We start from the raw sequence: 17,806 nt of genomic DNA on the forward strand, positions 1-17,806 counted from the left end.
GGGACTGATGTGAGTGAGTTCTCTGTACAGCGCTGCGGAATTAGTGGCGCTATATAAATAAATGGTAATAATAATAATAATAATAATAATAGTAGTCATAATCTATGACCAGTTACACTATTTTACAATCATTGTGAGTTATGGAAGAGAAAATGTATCCTAACGCAATAGAATGGGCTTGGTTTTCATCCAGTGGTTCCCTTCATTTGTGGTGTTGTGAAACAAGTCGCTTATACAGAAACGCGTAAGTCCCTTATTTGTCACACACAAATGTTACAGAATTATAGCTAATTTTGCTCCAGAAGTGAGATTATATGTATGTATACATACAACTAAAATTTATATATACATATGATCCCAGTTCTCTACTTTTTACCTTATGTTAACAGTTTTAATTTGTAACCCAGATTCTTATAACAGAATCATTAGCTTACTACCAAAAACAAACCTATTATTAGAGAGCAGATGTATAATGTGAGTTAAAAATAAAATAAAAAAGTACACTAACAACGATACTCTATAATGAAAGTGACATTAACAATTGGGCGGCTAAACAGGTTTTTAATAAATAAAACAAATATTAATACAGTAAACAAAATATGTGATGTACTAAATGTTTTATGACAATGACCTTTAAATTAATTAAAAAATAATTCATGGTAAAATATGTTCTTAAAAATAGTTTTTTTATGTGTTTAGAAATTATAGATTAAACAAATGTCCCTCTGTTTTATAGAATATAGTCTCAATCTTTACAACTTTTGTCTCAGTTCTTTCTTGAATTTAATTTATAGAAAAACCCTGAATGAATTGTGTTGAGTATCAAATAAAACAACTGTTTGTGTGGGTTTCCTCTGGGTGCTCCGGTTTCCTCCCACACTCCAATAACATACTAGTAGGCTAATTGGCTGCTTTTAAATTTACCTTATTCTCCCTCTGTCTGTGTGTGTATGTTAGGGAATTTAGACTGTAAGCTCCAATGGGGCAGGGACTGATGTGAGTTAGTTTTCTCTACAGCGCTGTGAAATTAGTTTCGCTATATAAATAGATGATGATGATGATGATCTCTTAATAACTACCGGTGACAGGGGCAAACTTTCAAGCACACCAGTGTGAAGCGTGGGCAGGGTCAAGCCACCTCAATTATACAGTGCCCCAGGGCTTGGAGGGGGGTTTTCCAGGCACTAGAAACCCCCCCCCCCCTTCGGTTTGTCTATAGGTGACATAAATTCAAACCTACCGTGGAAGTACCCAGGGTTCTACCAAGCCTCAAACTACGGAATTCTGCTGTCTAGAGCTTGGGCTACGAGCGTAATTTTAACAGTTACAGAAGCATAAAAGAAGCAGATGATTGTTCAATAGCATTAAAACAAGAATATAAAAATGACATATCCGAACCTGAAGACCTTGCCCGTCCACCGTGACAGAATTCGCTCTTTGCATCTTTGTCCTTTCTCCCGGTTTATTCCCCTGCTGAGAACCATTCTTTTCCCTCTTCACCGTTGACTGCCGCTCCTTCAAAAGAACACACACAGAAGCATAAAACATTTATTACCCGACTGAAATATTGCCAACATAAGATTTGAAAGGATCGACCACTTTAATATGACTCTAACCAATTGGGTTGTACCAGCCGTACATTGCTTTTTCTTTCTACTTTCTTTGTGCTTTGATATATGTAGGTGGTGTATTGTCATTGCCCTGTGTTGTGACACAAATCTACAGCACTCTGTACATTAGATGCAATTGTATCATGAGATCAGCTTCGTTTAGTAGCGAAATCAAACTCTGATTGATAATACAAATATCTGGCTGGGAATCACAGAACACAGCTATAAACCACTCATTCAGTGTCTTTATTTTCACCGTAGTTTGACCACTGACATGGATTGGCTGCAGCTCCTGATCCGCCATATTGGTTGGGAGTGCGGAGCTGGGCTAGGATGCCACAGCCTAGGGCCACACTCCCAAGAGGGGAAGATGTTGTCCCAATCTACATAAAGAAAGAAGACATGGATGGGCTGGTGGTAGGGTATGATTGTGGGGGTGTGGGGTACCCTACTGATAGGGTAAATGCTCCGAACCTGTGCCTCTTTAAGTTAGCACATCCATACTTAATAATGCTATGAATGTTTGGTAAATCGACCACCCAAATATAAGATAAACTCACATACATGAAAATATTTTGCTTACAAACAGCAGTTCGGCATTTCTCACAAAGTCAACTTTTACCAGAATATCATTATTCCTTTAAGCAAGTTAAAGATGAAGGTCTCTTTGTTTTGTGTCTAAATGTTTCTCGCGCTGTGTTTTTCTTTTAAATGAACTACTTTTACCTATATGTTTATGTATATTAATTGCTCTTGCGATTAAATAGACCCTAAAGGGGTCTATTTATCAAAGTGTTTGAGGTCTATGTGTCTGGGGGACTAATTAGTGAAGATGTGTTTGTACATCAAAAAAGCAGCTGTTCAATGTGCTATAAAAAGTCAGATTTGTATATATTAAAGCACCGAAGTCTGAATGTATTCCATAAGGGTTGAATCAGATTGGGTGTCCAGAGGATCTGTGTTTTTGAATGGGTATTGAGTCAAAAATATTAATTCATTTGTGTTGAACTCAAGTTCTTTGTTTCTGAAGCAGAAATTGAGAATCCAACACTGGGGCCAGGACCCACACAAAACAGTTCCTGGTCCCACAATTGTTACCTAGAGTATTCAAAACGGAACACTATATGGTTCTTATGAGGGGAGCACAACAACATTAGAGAGGGGAATCCTGTGATGTCACATTGTGACATTACTGGGACATATGCCTGTCAAGTTTCAAATTTGCTTGTGTAGAATAAAAATGTAATAAAGATATTCCCAATGAACCCGATGCAACTCGTGAAAATTGGTCTGATCACTGAGGAACAAAATGCTTCTGGTCATTAAGGAGATGAGCAAGAGATCCACATGGCAAAATATTGCCCCTCTGCTCTTTGTCTGAAAATCCATGCGTATGTAAGAAGAAAAATCTAAGAAATGTACAAAAGTGGTTCTATAACCATAATGCCTGTGTCTTTGCCCTTTGACAAACTTGTCCCCAGACTGGAGAAGGAGCAGTTGTGACCTGGAGGCCACAGGCTGAGCTTGGAAACGAGGACAGCAGAGGTCCCTACGATGTAAGGATTGGAAGCATAGCCTGGTGAAAGGCAGGAAGGAGGCAGGAAACACAGACTAGGCAGCTAAGTTAAGGGGACAAGACTGTACAGATAGCCCTTAACCTAGTCCAGAAATTACAGACTCACGCAGAGGGACTCAGAAAAAAGCCCAAACTCACCGCCAGGTGAGAAATCTGTGGTCGTGCTGCCCCACCCCTGCCATATCTGGTTGGGAGTTGATTCTTCTACCTGGCTCCCTCCTCGTAAGCCTATAATCTCAGCGCATGAGCTTCCCATCCAGCCTTCAATGCACTGTAGGGGGCGGTTACTCGTTTCTACGTTGTACTGTCTCGGGCCATGGGGCTAATGCCATGAGGCGACTAAGGGGAGTCTGATGGGGAACACTGGTGTTTCCCCTAGTGTGTCTTCATCTCTATACTCATTGTGTGTCTCTCACTCCAGTATTATCTTTCTCCCCTTAAGATCTCTCTCTCTCTGCTATCTACACCCTTAGTACTCATACTCTCTCTACCTTACCTCTCTCCTCAGTTAGTGTCTATCTCTCACTCCCTTATGTGTCCCCCCCATTAGTGTCTCTTTTCATCTCACACATTAGAATCTGTCTCTCTCCAACATTAGAGTTGTCTCTCTCCCCCATCTTTCCTTCCCCCATTAGTGTCTCTCCCCCATTCCTGCATTATAACAGCTCTCTCGCCTGCATTAGACTCTCTTTCTCTCTCTCTCTCTTCCCTTTAGTTACTCCCTCTCCATTTTCCTCAGCTGTCTAGTTGGAACACTGTAATAATATCTATGCATTCCTATTTGAAATTTCTCTTTTTGCCAAGTTTGGGTCCTTGGAAAATGTCATTAAGTGACACCTCTCTGCATCTCTAGAGCACTGGCTACTGGTCGGAGAATAGTTACTGACTTAAGCAATGCAGTGTACACCTTTTTGGGTTGATCGGAAAACATGGTACCATCACACCCCTTAATTGCAGTCATAGCAGTCCGGAAGTGGCCCTCCTGGTGATTGGGCCGGGACAGCTGTGCCTGTTGTTGTCCCCCACCCCACCCTTGGTGGTGTCCCTGATCATCCCTAACCTCTGAGTAGAAGGAATCTTTAGAAGCTTTGGTCTTGGAATTTGCAGAAGTGGTTTCACACACTCCGGGACGATAAAAGCTGATACAAAACAATATTATTTCATCACTAGGGATCATTACTCAGTAAACCTATCGACTCCCAAAAGTGAAAGAGGATTTAGTGAACAAAGAAGTTCAAGATATGCAGTGGCCGGGTGTGTGTAGTCCACTCTGCAGGTAGCTGAGCTCCTCAGCCACCTGGCCGATACATTTCCACCCTTTACAACACTCAAGGAGCTATATAAATTCCCAACAATGCCCACTGAACTCCATGATGCCCAATTTCCTTCCAATGACTTATGGATCAGGTACTCGACTCTCATTAAAATGTGGCCCCATACATAGTCATAGTCTTGTTTAGTGTCCATTGGCAGACCCATCTAAATAGACTATGTGTAGTCCTCAGTCTCTCCATACCACATTAAAATATCTGGAATACATTGTATTAAGCCATTAGTTAATAACCTCCATCCTTTGAATAATACCCTAGTTCCCCAAAGGAAAAATAAAGTTCATTCTTGGGTTTGTCTGGATGCTATGGCAGGTTTGTCTTATTCTTCCTCCCTTGCATTTTGTAAGAACAAACTGTTACTTTGTGAGGGCCCAACCACCAAGCCAACAGTTGGCTCTCCAAACGGTTCTCCTGATGTGAAGCTTGGGGTTGTCTTGTTTCAGGTTTTTAAGTCTGTCAGTGTTTTTTTTTAAGCTGTTATCTCTTATCCCGTGATAACCAATATAGATTGCGCCTTATCATAAAACGAGTGCTTGAGTCCCCATGATACTAGCTCAGGTGGCTCATTTTGATGTCATCACCCAGCATGACTCCCTAAGGTGTCTCTACTCAATGACAGATGTTAATTAGGCTTCTTAAGGTGATACATTTGGGATGTCTGCATATCAGTGTGGAATTATTTGCCTCAGACAGGGCTGGACATCCACCTTGGATGATCTAAAACCACTCTCTAATGGAGCAGACATGTGGTAGGGCGAGAGTCTGTCTCATGTGAGGAAGCGGTATACTTCTCCACAAGCTTGAGAGATCCCCTCCACTGGGTGAGTCTATGAATTTCATAGGGCTCAGTAGGCCCAATATGAGATAGACTATTAAGAGGAAGGAGTGTATTATGTTGGCTTAGTCTGTGCTGGTGTAAATAGTTTGTATATTATATATAGCCCCTTCATCCCATTCTTCACCCTCCTCACTCCTGTTCCTGTAGTACTGTGATTGGTGTTCCCACACTTAGGTCTAAAAACGCTACGGTTGAATTGAAAAAAAATGTGTTGAATTCCTGACACGATACCTAACCTTTGCAGACGGGAATTGTCATTTAAAGTGCCATTGTGGTTCTACAGTTGTACAATTATTTACTTAACTACATTTGATCAAATCCGGGCTGATCCTATAAGGAGTCCCTGTCCCTTATCAGATGCCTATTCCTGGGCCCCTGTTGTCAAACTAACTAAAATATTTTACATATTTATCTGTTCATATATATTTATATAACAGATTTATATCTCATCTCTAGATGCCATGTCCATTTCTTAGGCCCACCAGTTGTAGCTATACATCTTGTTAAATCACCAGCTAACCATTCTAAATTTTATTGGTGAGTACTCTCAGCGTGGACAGGACCGTAGTTGCCAACTCCCCCGGAAAGTCTGGGAGACTCCCGAATTTTTGGGAGTTCTCCCGAACCCCTGGGAGAGAAGGGAGACATCCCGCGTGCCCTTTTCGCTTGTGAAGTGGATGGGGGCGGGGCTAAGCACATCATCCTGCCCCCCTTTGTTCAGAGAGGCCAATATTGATAAAGTTAGACAGGGGCGGGGCCTAACGAGGCCACCCCCATGGCCATGCCCCCATGATGGACCCGGCTCCTGGAGATCATAATGCCAAATTTGGCAAGCATGGGTTAGAGAAGATGCTCACACCTACAAACTACATCCTTCTTTGGTCATATTGAAAGTAGAACATCTGGGAAAATCTCCAAAATCTGGAACATCAGACATTTGAAATAAAACTATTAATATATTTATTTTAAACCATTCTACCATAATAACAGTAATATTACATGAACGTGCTTGTCATACACAAGCAATATTAGGGATTTGCCCTCATTTTATTTATCACTTCTATATGTTTAAAAATAAAAAATAAATGAAACATACAATTTATCAATTTACAAATGTAAATAACATAGTGCAGATATACTTACAAAAGAAAATAAATAATAAAAATATTTATTTATTCACAATAGCTAATAAGACATTAAATAAATACCTATTATGGACCTGATTCATTAAGGCACGCAAAACTAATGTAAATTGCATCTTTTTATAACGCACTTAAAATCGGGCATACGCACGTCTGTATTCAACTAGGAATGGATCTAAAGATACGTCTCTTGTTGAGTTACCTAGGATACATACAATACATATGTACAATATAAAGTTTCGAAAGAACGCACAGGGGAAAAAAAATATTAATTTAATGTCGTTAATGTCAAAATATTAATATTAAAGGGAAAAAAAGTTTTCTTCTTTTTCTCTCCAAAAATACATTTATTAGGCAATGATGTGTACTGTATATAAAATGCATTTTTAAAGTTGCTCCTGATTGCAAACACATGTTCTAGCTGCATACGTCATCACTAGTAATCGGCACTTACACCTGACCTGTAGCTGGTGCAAGTGATACGACAGCAAACCTTGAATCTGACACTGCTGTGTGCGCTCGAGTTTGGCAGGTCGTTCATGTACATTCACTACATGCATACAGCCAGTCCCCTCCAGGGTATAGCCGCCGGACCCAGCGGCATTGGTCTTTTAATGTTGGCAATGTGATGACGACATTGTGAATGTCACCAATCCCACCGACCACATCGTCCACTTGTCACACAATGCAAGTGTCTGTATTTTCCCTGCCGACTTTTTTCGTGTCGACAGGTTAAGTGCTGACATTTACAGTGTCGGGACACGTACGTAAACCAATGAATCAGGCCCTGAATGTTCAAACTTTAAAGCTCTATATTTGCTGGAAAACATCCAACGTCTCAAACATTGTGCCAAGTTTCCTAAAGACAAATTTTTAATGTATATACTCTAACTTAGGGGTGTTTTGTATATAATGCATTAAATGTTCCTTATCTGGTATATCCGAATACAACAACTGAGCGAAATAAGTTGACAGGACGGCAATTTTTCTCTTCAGCAATGAACCATAAGCACGGAATCAGTGAGCATATTCTACCAGCGTTATGTTATCATAATTTATTTCACGAGCCACTTGGCAGTGATAGCCGCAGCTCTAAACCTGGTTAGTGCTCCGCACACTTGTCTTGTTCTCAGGTTCGATTGCTATAAAGATTTTTAAATTGACTGACAGTCAACCTCATCATGAACTTTTATTATCCGCGTGTAATTCTTAATTGGGTCCAATGAACAATAGCTGCCCTGAGTTATAGACTCCTTTTCTCACCATATAATTAGGATATAATTACCCACAGGATATCAGGATGATGTAAAACCTTTCTACTAAACGTGCCCTCATTAAGAAACTAGTCTAAATGTACATTTATTCAATCAGTATGAATTAATTAAAATGTTACTGGAATCAGGGAGATGGCAATAAAAATGACATTTATTAGGAAACGTGATCGCTGCCTCTATAGCCGCTACCGCCATGAATATGCCCAGAAAGCTAGATGTGCTATAAAATAAACAAGCATACGATACGGCTGAAAGTATTCTCTACTCTGATTCTATCGCTCAGCCCCTCTGGCTTGTTAACATGTTGTCTGGGTTCAGGGAAACAAGCAACGCTTTGCAATCCATAATTACTCTGACCAGCACCTGGACTAGACAGTGCGGGTGATGATTTGTCTTCATCCTAAACCATTATCCTGTTTTCTTGATCTAAAGTTCTTCTATACACTAAAAATAAAAACAAATAAAACAAATCCAGAAAAATATTCATAAAATAGTCCTCTCCCCACTCACTTTGGCAATAAGAGAGAGAAATGATCAAAGACGGTCTCAGACTCTTCTGTGATTGGTTGGAGCTAAATAAGGCACCTCAACATAGAGCCAACACTTTGTAATGCTTTTTGCTAAACTTTTGCATGGACACGAGTAGGAATAGTACATACCCACTGCCCAGTCTCCCAGAATCTAAGATGAGTGGTGGTTTTGGTTGCCTGTATTGCTTAGAACTAGAAGGGGCAGCACAGTGGCTCAGTGGTTAGCACTTCTGCCTCACAGCAGTGGGGTCATAAGTTCAATTCCCGACCATGACCTTATCTGTGTGCGGTTTGTTTGCGTGGGTTTCCTCTGGGTGCTCCGGTTTCCTCCCACACTCCAAAAACATACTGGTAGGTTAATTGGCTGCTATCAAAATTGATCGCAGTCTCTCTGTCTCTCTGTCTGTGTGTGTATGTTAGGGAATTTAGACTGTAAGCTCCAAGGGGGCAGGGACTGATGTGAGTGAGTTCTCTGTACAGCGCTGCAGACTCAGTGGCGCTATATAAATAAATGATGATGATGATGATGATGAAGATGTAAGTAACTTGCAGAGTATCTCAACAGCCCCAACAGATGCAACCAGCAGGGGGCACTGCACAATGCTGACTTTTCAGGGGACTAGGCAGCAGGGTAAGTACTATTATCACCAAAGACTCCCCTCTAAAGTCAAAATATATAAACCTGATATATATATATATATATATATTTGCCTCTGTGCACTAAATAAATTCTCCCCTCCCACCACTTAGCATGGGTTCCATAATGAAACATCGAACACTATTTTAAATCCAGTATTTTTATTGGAATTTTTCAAGGTACAAACATACCAAACAACAAAAAGAAAGAAAAAAAACCCAAAAAACAATTGCATACACATCAGAATTAAATGTCGCAATTTACAAGACTTCAGTAAAGCATAATAACAGTATATGTGCTATACACATTAGGATCATACATTGTAAATGCTCATACATAGGTATGTTACACATGCAGGGTACACCATATGGATTCAGATATTTATTATTAGAACTGCGGGAGCCATACATGTAAGTACTTGGAGCATCTGAACTATATGACATAGGATAGAATGGAGACTCTAACCATCTATACCATAAACTCTCAAATTCCTTTAGAGCCTGTCTGCTAGTATAGACAAATCTCTCGTGCCTTATGGTGGCATTAACCAGTGCCTTCCGATTTTTAACCGTGGGACTCGTCGGAGCCAACCACAGCCTCACTATACAGACCCTAGCCAACATCAATAACTGTGAAATGTACATTTTTGTCAGTTTATTAACTTTACCCTTCAAACGGAGCCCAAAGAGACAAGTGGCCGGTGAACGAAGAGGCACTTCAATTCCAGTAACCTGAATACATCTCCTGATCCTTCGCCAGAAGATTCGTATACATGAACACTCCCATAGAAGGTGCCAAAAGTTAGCATTTACCGAATTGCATTTCGGGCAGTTAGGGGTAACATCCGGATGAAATTTTGCCAGTCTAATAGGGGTAAAGTAAGCCCTGTGTAGGATAAACACCTGTATTTGTTGAAATTTTAATGACGAAGTATAACTGTTAGTACTGTCTGTAACCATTCCCCACTCCTTGTCTGATAAAGGGCGAATATCTATTTCCCACTGATTCCTCAAATCATTCAAGTCATCTTCAGTGGATTCATACAGAAGTTGTTTCCTCAGTGGGGCCACACCCATCACCAGTGTCTTCCCCTTAAATTGTGTGTTTAGGGCGTGTTGTAATTGAAGGTAAGAATAAAACATTGTTCTGGGTACAGAGAATTCCCCAACCAATCGAACACTATTTTACAGATGAGAGAATCATCCAATTTGATTATATATGAGGGTAATAGTGTAAATGAGAGCTAGAGAGGGCGATTGCTAGCATTGGTTCTGGACACCCCGGGTACATCACAGTATTTATGACAATTGACTGGGGGACTCGGCAGTAGTGAGAGATAATCGGGTTGTAGAAGATGTCCAAGGGTAGATGATCAAGAGAGTCACATGACCAGCTCACATCCTACCCAGGTATCCCCACTGCTGCCTGGTCCCCCAGATAATTAGGATAAATATTTCAATGTGGCCAGGGGTATCCTTTCCTTTTAATGCATTAGTATACTATATTTATTATTGAATCACAAATCTATTAAGACTGAGTTAATATACATATATATATATTTTTGTAGCAACTGGTACAATGTAAATTATATCAATTAGAACCACCTATTGTGGTATTTATTAGACTGAAAAAAGGATGTTTGTAAACAGGAAAAAAAACATTTGCTTTCATTGTCTAACTGGTACTTGACAGATAAAACTAATTTCCAATTGGTTGCTAGGAGTCACTGCAAATTTTGGAATTTAATGCCTAGAGACCAACATTCCCAACTTTCTAGGGACAGTTCCATGTTTTAAATATTTTATGGTGATCAACTAGAAAATGAAAACATTCTTTTTTTACATATTACTATATATTCTTATTCTCTAAGCTTTTTGAAGTTAAGATAACATAATTATGTTAAATTCAAAAAGTGCACAATCATCGCATTCCGTAAATACGACACGAGGAGATACTGCGAGGTCTACAGAGAGTATCTTATGTAACCCGTATGGATGTACAGTCTCAGCAGCAAAATGTCCTGGGAAAATATTTTAATATCGGCAACTATGGCTCAAGGTCTTGTGTGGAACACCTTCTGGTCCTCAGACCGGGAGTGTGGCCCTTGGCTGTAACTGCTTAGCCCAGGGCCACACTCCAAGAGACATGGAGGAGCAGCAGTCGGGAGCTTCAAAGGTGAGAAGGTGCTGACTGCTGCTCCACCATATCAGCCTTGGCGCTCAGTGTGTGGACAACCCATAGAAAATAAAAAAAACACATAAGCTAGTGAACTCAGTAACGATTCATCTTAATAAATGTCTGAATCACTGTCCACACTCTCACGCGCAGCCAAGGAGTGAAAATAAGGAGAATGAAAAATGCACACAAATGTCACCCGGCGTTTTCTCTTTACAATGTATTCCCACGGGAATGTTGTTCCCTTAACACAATATGAGTTAGGAAGCCTTGGAAAAGGTGAAATAAAATAGAGAGTAAGTACTTGAAAAAGTCTTAGGACTAGATTTACTAAGCTGCGGGTTTGAAAAAAATGGGGATGTTGCCTATAGCAACCAATCAGATTCTAGCTTTCATTTATTTAGTACCTTCTACAAAATGATAGCTAGAATCTGATTGGTTGCTATAGGCAACATCCCCACTTTTTCAAACCCGCAGCTTAGTAAATCTAGCTCTTAGACTTACTCTCGTTAACCTTTAGTTGACCAATTAACAGGATCTGAAAATAACATACTTTGGTTTGTGTTACCTTGACAGCCGGTTGTTTCTGACGACTGAATGAGGATTACAAGTGTAAAACCTGAGTCTTTTTGCGTTAACTTTTTAATTTTATGGTAATTGACTATGAATTGTTAACCCAATGCATGCTGAAATCTGCAGCCTTAACTTCTATTAATCTGACAACATTAACTGAAGGTGAATAAAATAATGTTTTAAGTCAACTTTAGTATCAATGAACTAATTCAAACGAGGGTGTTGTAGACAACCTATCTCTAGATGATATGAGGTATATTTTGTTGTTTGTTTTTTTAAGACAGCTCACCACATTGACCGGGTTGTACTTGCTAACTTTCCTCCTATCCCCTCTAGGGGATTCCTGAGGAGCGATCAAATGGTAAGTGCTAGGGGGCGTGGCACAGAATCATTTTGGCCCTGCCCCCAGCAGCACAATGACACAATTGTGACATGATGTGAGGAGGGGAATGGAGGCAGCAGGAAGAAACAGACTGAGAGTTATATGGTGGAAGGAGCAGGGTCCCCCAGCAGCACAGAGTATATCAGGAGATGGGTGATGTGTTACTGAGGACAGGGCTGCATGTGACAGGGGCAGTGACATGATGTGAGGAGGGGTACAGAGGAAATTCTCATTTACGACACACACAGTACATTCACAGTGCAAAAATACTTTAACCTTAATACTTTAATACCAGAGTGCTTAGATCCCACAACGTGATCTCCTACATTCCTCTCTCAGATGATGCCTCTACAAACTAGAAGTGCACATAAGTGTGTGAAGTGGTGGAAAACTTAGAAGTGACGCACTGAGCAAGAATGCAAAGGTCAGATAACAAGTGTTACCTCCCACCACCTTAATAGCACATCTTTTATTAAATACAACTGAAGGTTTTTTCTTGAATTACTGTCCGGTTTTGCCTCATTATGACTTAAATTAATCAGGTAAGCGAGAGGACATTGGGGACCTATTTATTACATGAGTCACTTTTATGTGTTTGAAGATTTGCTTTACATTGGGCAAAGTGCATCTAGAAAGTAGAGATGCTCGGGATCGGTTTTGTGAAAACCGAGCCCACCCAAACTTAGGGGATCTGAGTAGGCTCGCGAGCCGGCTCGGTACTTTCGCACGTCCTCGGATCTGAATTGAGGCAAAACGTCATTGCTGCTTTGTTGGATCTTGCGGGTTTTGGATTCCATAGTATAATCAGACTTTCCTCCAAACCGACGCTGTAGATCTCCATTCGGATGGTGACTCCAAGTTATTCCGACTACTCAGGTGTCCGTCACCAGACTTTCACGTCATAGCAACCTGTATCACTTTTAATTTAAAGCGACAATGTCAGGGCCCTGCAGGTTAAGTGTTTAAACACTTAACCCCACATTGAATTAAAAGGGATACAGGTTGCGATGACGTGAAAATCTACCGATGGACACCTGAGTAGTCGGAATAACTTTGAGTCTCCATCCTGCTACTTAAGTGTAGTACTCCTCAGTGTCGGAATTATCTGCACCGTTAAAGTGTACCCAACCCGTGGAACAAGGGGCAATGGAGCTACTTAATATGGTGGACACCAGGGGAAGGCTGGGCTGGGGGGCAGTGGGCATCTGCCACCTGCGCCAGTCCCATAGGGGGCTACCTTGGGCTGTGTCACTGGGCCACTTGCATTTTTTTTCTTTAAAATGTTCCTAATAGGCTACTGAGTCAAGTCCTCAGTGCTAAAAATTGTTTGCCCTGCCTTGGGGCACACATGCCTACTTTCTAACATATTGTGCCACACCATACCCCCTTCTTTGCTGGCACGTCTGTTCCCCAAATTATGTAGCACCATGCACCTAAAACATGTTCTCAGATTTCCCTTCCTTCTATTCCCACTGCAGGTTGTGATTGCTGACCAGCTCCTCGCTGTAGGCTCATTGCTGCGTACGTCATCGCTCCTATATACCCGAGGAAACAGCTGGGTATCTACTTATTCCTACAAGACACCTGCCCAGCTGTTATATCAGAGAAGATGGCGCTGTCAATCACTGTCAGTACATAGCTTGACGGGATACTGAGGGTCATCCGTGTGAGCTATGCAAATTAGTGCATTTGTTTTATTATCATTTTACAATAATTTAAGGTTGTCAGTAAAGGTTCTAGATACAGTGACAGGTGCCCTTTGAACGTTCTCCTGCTGTGTCTTGCAGTAGACGTATATTGTGAGACACAGCACAATATTCATGGATTCCAACGTTTGAAAATACTTTTTACTGCCTTTTAAAAAAAATATCTATTTTTACTAGCAAATTGTTTTTGTAATGCAAAAATGCACAACAAAGATGATTAATAATAATAATAATATTAATAATTATTATTATTTTATTTTTATAGTGGTGCATAATTTCTGTAATTTTATGTCAATAAGATGACATATTGTTACTGATAACTTTATTTCTTATACTGTCAGACGAATTTTGCTGACTAGCAATAAATTTACTTACGCTTAGCAATCAGGACAATGTCGCTATTCATAATTCACAAAATGAGAGAAAATAATACAAACGCGTACAATTGTAAATGGTCAACATATATGCTTCAAATTAATACCATGTTTAACGTAATTTTGGTACATGTTCAGTTTAAACAATATGACTAATCATTTGGATTAGTACAAAGCTTTTCAATTTGACATTTAAATATGTAACAAATAATACAGTATTTTAAATAAATACAAATATATCATAAATTCCAATTAGTTTCCCTGTGAGTTTTGTAAGACCAATTAATTATTAGTAATTATGCTTTGTTAATCTTATATTAATTACAAAACAAAGGAATGATTTAGTAGAACATGTGGATGGATTATTTTTTCTTAAATATATGTTAGTTTTCTTACTTTTTATCTCCATTGAGGGGGAAAAAAATTCTCCAAGTGTTTAGTTAATGATGGCTGAAAAATAAGAATTCAGCGCCCTCTGCTGGTTCTAATAAAACATTGCATCTTAAATTTTGTAATTCTAAACCCATTTAGATTGAGGAGCAATTTGAAGGGGCAATTTTGCACCTTGGCAAAACTATGTTGCTCTGCAGAATGGGGGGTGGCAAATATAGAGTTTGGGATGGTGAATCCTAGCTCAGCTTAAATCACAGTGTAAAAATAAAGCTGCCTAGTTTCTGTGTGTTACATGCAAAAGCTGCCAGTATTTCCCTTGAATGCAAAAAAATAAAATGCATTTACAGCCCCTGCATTGCAACATGGTTTTTTTCCAGGTGCAAATTAGCACTTTATGCATTGGACAGAAGGAACAGAGACCCAGTAAACTGTGTGTGTAAATATTATTGAGTTATAAGAAGCTTTGTCTACGTTACTTTAAAACATATCTAATTTAAAAAAAAGCAAAGTTTTCATTACCGTAAATGCAGGAAACGCTTGCGTAAACTCAGCGCATGAGGTTAGTACGGAACCTTGCGGCTAATTGTATTGGCCCCTATCTATATAAAGTCAACCAAATAATTTGTAATTCATGGATAAATTAACTCCTTGTGTGAATTCTAAGGTTGTTGAAGGCAGCCATGGAGCTCTGTGGTGGTATAAATTGGCACAAAGATAGCATCATACACAGCACAGAACATAAAAATATATATGTTTTTAAAAACATACTTCTAATTTGAATTAGTTTGTATACTAGACTTTTGAATGAAACGCCTGTAGTTCAGTTAAATTTTCCGAACACGTGTTGACATTTTTTTTCCCTTAGTGCAGTGGTTCCCAAACTTTTTCAGTTTGCGGCACCGTTAGAGTGTCCATAATTTTTTCAAAGCACCCCTCCAAAAAAATTACAGAGCAGTTATAAGTAGTTGGGTCAAAATAACGTAATAAGTATTTAGGTCAGGACAAAAATACCTAATTAAATTGTTTGCAAAAATAATACACATAGTTCCAAAGGAAAAGAATATTTTTATATATTTTTTTTAATTATATTTCTGTCAAAGAATAATTTACAGCTAATACTAAGAGGAATAAGATCAAACAAACTAAAAGAACAACATGTACAAAAATCATCATACTCTGTGCCCCTTCACCCACACACTCTGTGCCCCCTTCATCCTCACACTCTGTGCCCCCTTCATCCTCACACTCTGTGCCCCCTTCATCCTCACACTCTGTGCCCCCTTCATCCTCACACTCTGTGCCCTCCTTCAGTCTCACACTCTGTGCCCTCCTTCAGTCTCACACTCTGTGCCCTCCTTCATCCACACACTCTGTGCCCTCCTTCATCCTCACACTCTGTGCCCTCCTTTATCCACACACTCTGTGCCCCCTTCATCCTCACACTCTGTGCCCCCTTCATCCTCACACTCTGTGCCCCCTTCATCCACACACTCTGTGCCCCTTCATCCTCACACTCTGTGCCATCCTTCATCCACACACTCTGTGCCCTCCTTCATCCTCACACTCTATGCCCCCTTCATCCTCACACTCTGTGCCCCCTTCATCCACACACTCTGTGCCCCTTCATCCTCACACTCTGTGCCCCCTTCATCCACACACTCTGTGCCCTCCTTCATCCACACACTCTGTGCCCCCTTCATCCACACACTCTGTGGCCCCTTCATCCTCACACTCTGTGCCCTCTTCATCCACACATTCTGTGCCCCCTTCATCCTCACACTCTGTGCCCCCTTCATCCACACACTCTGTGCCCCCTTCATCCTCACACTCTGTGCCCCTCTTCATCCACACACTCTCCTTCATCCACACACTCTGTGCCCCCTTCATCCTCACACTCTGTGCCCCCCTTCATCCACACACTCTGTGCCCCCCTTCATCCACACACTCTGTGCCCCCTTCATCCTCACACTCTGTGCCCCTCTTCATCCTCACACTCTCCTTCATCCTTACACTCTGTGCACCCTTCATCCTTACACTCTGTGCCCCCCTTCATCCACACACTCTGTGCCCCCTTCATCCTCACACTCTGTGCCATCCTTCATCCACACACTCTGTGCCCTCCTTCAACCTCACACTCTGTGCCCCCTTCATCCTCACACTCTGTGCCCCCTTCATCCACACACTCTGTGCCCCTTCATCCTCACACTCTGTGCCCCCTTCATCCACACACTCTGTGCCCTCCTTCATCCACACACTCTGTGCCCCCTTCATCCACACACTCTGTGCCCCTTCATCCACACACTCTGTGCCCCCTTCATCCTCACACTCTGTGCCCTCTTAATCCACACACTCTGTGCCCCCTTCATTCTCACACTCTGTGCCCCCTTCATCCACACACTCTGTGCCCCCTTCATCCTCACACTCTGTGCCCCCTCATCCTCACACTCTGTGCCCCTCTTCATCCACACACTCTCCTTCATCCACACACTCTGTGCCCCCTTCATCCTCACGCTCTGTGCCCCCTTCATCCACACACTCTGTGCCCCCTTCATCCTCACACTCTGTGCCCCTCTTCATCCACACACTCTCCTTCATCCACACACTCTGTGCCCCCTTCATCCACACACTCTGTGTCCTCCTTCATCCTTACACTCTCCTTCATCCTTACACTCTGTGCCCCCTTCATCCTTACACTCTGTGCCCTCCTTTATGCACACACTCTGTGCCCCTCTTCATCCACACACTCTGTGCCCCCTTCATCCTCACACTCTGTGCCCCCTTCATCCACACACTCTGTGCCCCCTTCATCCACACACTCTGTGCCCCTTCATCCTCACACTCTGTGCCCCCTTCATCCACACACTCTGTGCCCTCCTTCATCCACACACTCTGTGCCCCCTTCATCCACACACTCTGTGCCCCCTTCATCCTCACACTCTGTGCCCTCTTCATCCACACACTCTGTGCCCCCTTCATCCTCACACTCTGTGCCCCCTTCATCCACACACTCTGTGCCCCCTTCATCCTCACACTCTGTGCCCCTCTTCATCCACACACTCTCCTTCATCCACACACTCTGTGCCCCCTTCATCCTCACACTCTGTGCCCCCTTCATCCACACACTCTGTGCCCCCTTCATCCACACACTCTGTGCCATCCTTCATCCACACACTCTGTGCCCCCCTTCATCCACACACTCTGTGCCCCCTTCATCCTCACACTCTGTGCCCCCCTTCATCCACACACTCTGTGCCCCCCTTCATCC

The 17,806-nt window shown here is 41.5% G+C and overlaps 1 protein-coding gene across 4 annotated transcripts in view; it reads right to left on the bottom strand.

Annotated features, from left to right (window-relative positions):
• DGKB (diacylglycerol kinase beta) overlaps positions 1–17,806 on the bottom strand; it is a 411,208-nt gene that overhangs the window by 244,714 nt on the left and 148,688 nt on the right. For all 4 annotated transcript variants that reach the window (XM_075214066.1, XM_075214064.1, XM_075214063.1 and 1 more), the window contains one exon: positions 1,399–1,515. In XM_075214066.1, the coding sequence (XP_075070167.1) occupies positions 1,399–1,515 (117 nt within the window). The remainder of the gene's footprint in view (positions 1–1,398; positions 1,516–17,806) is intronic.

Source organism: Mixophyes fleayi, chromosome 5 (assembly GCF_038048845.1).
Source record: "Mixophyes fleayi isolate aMixFle1 chromosome 5, aMixFle1.hap1, whole genome shotgun sequence".
Lineage (NCBI taxonomy): Eukaryota > Metazoa > Chordata > Amphibia > Anura > Limnodynastidae > Mixophyes > Mixophyes fleayi.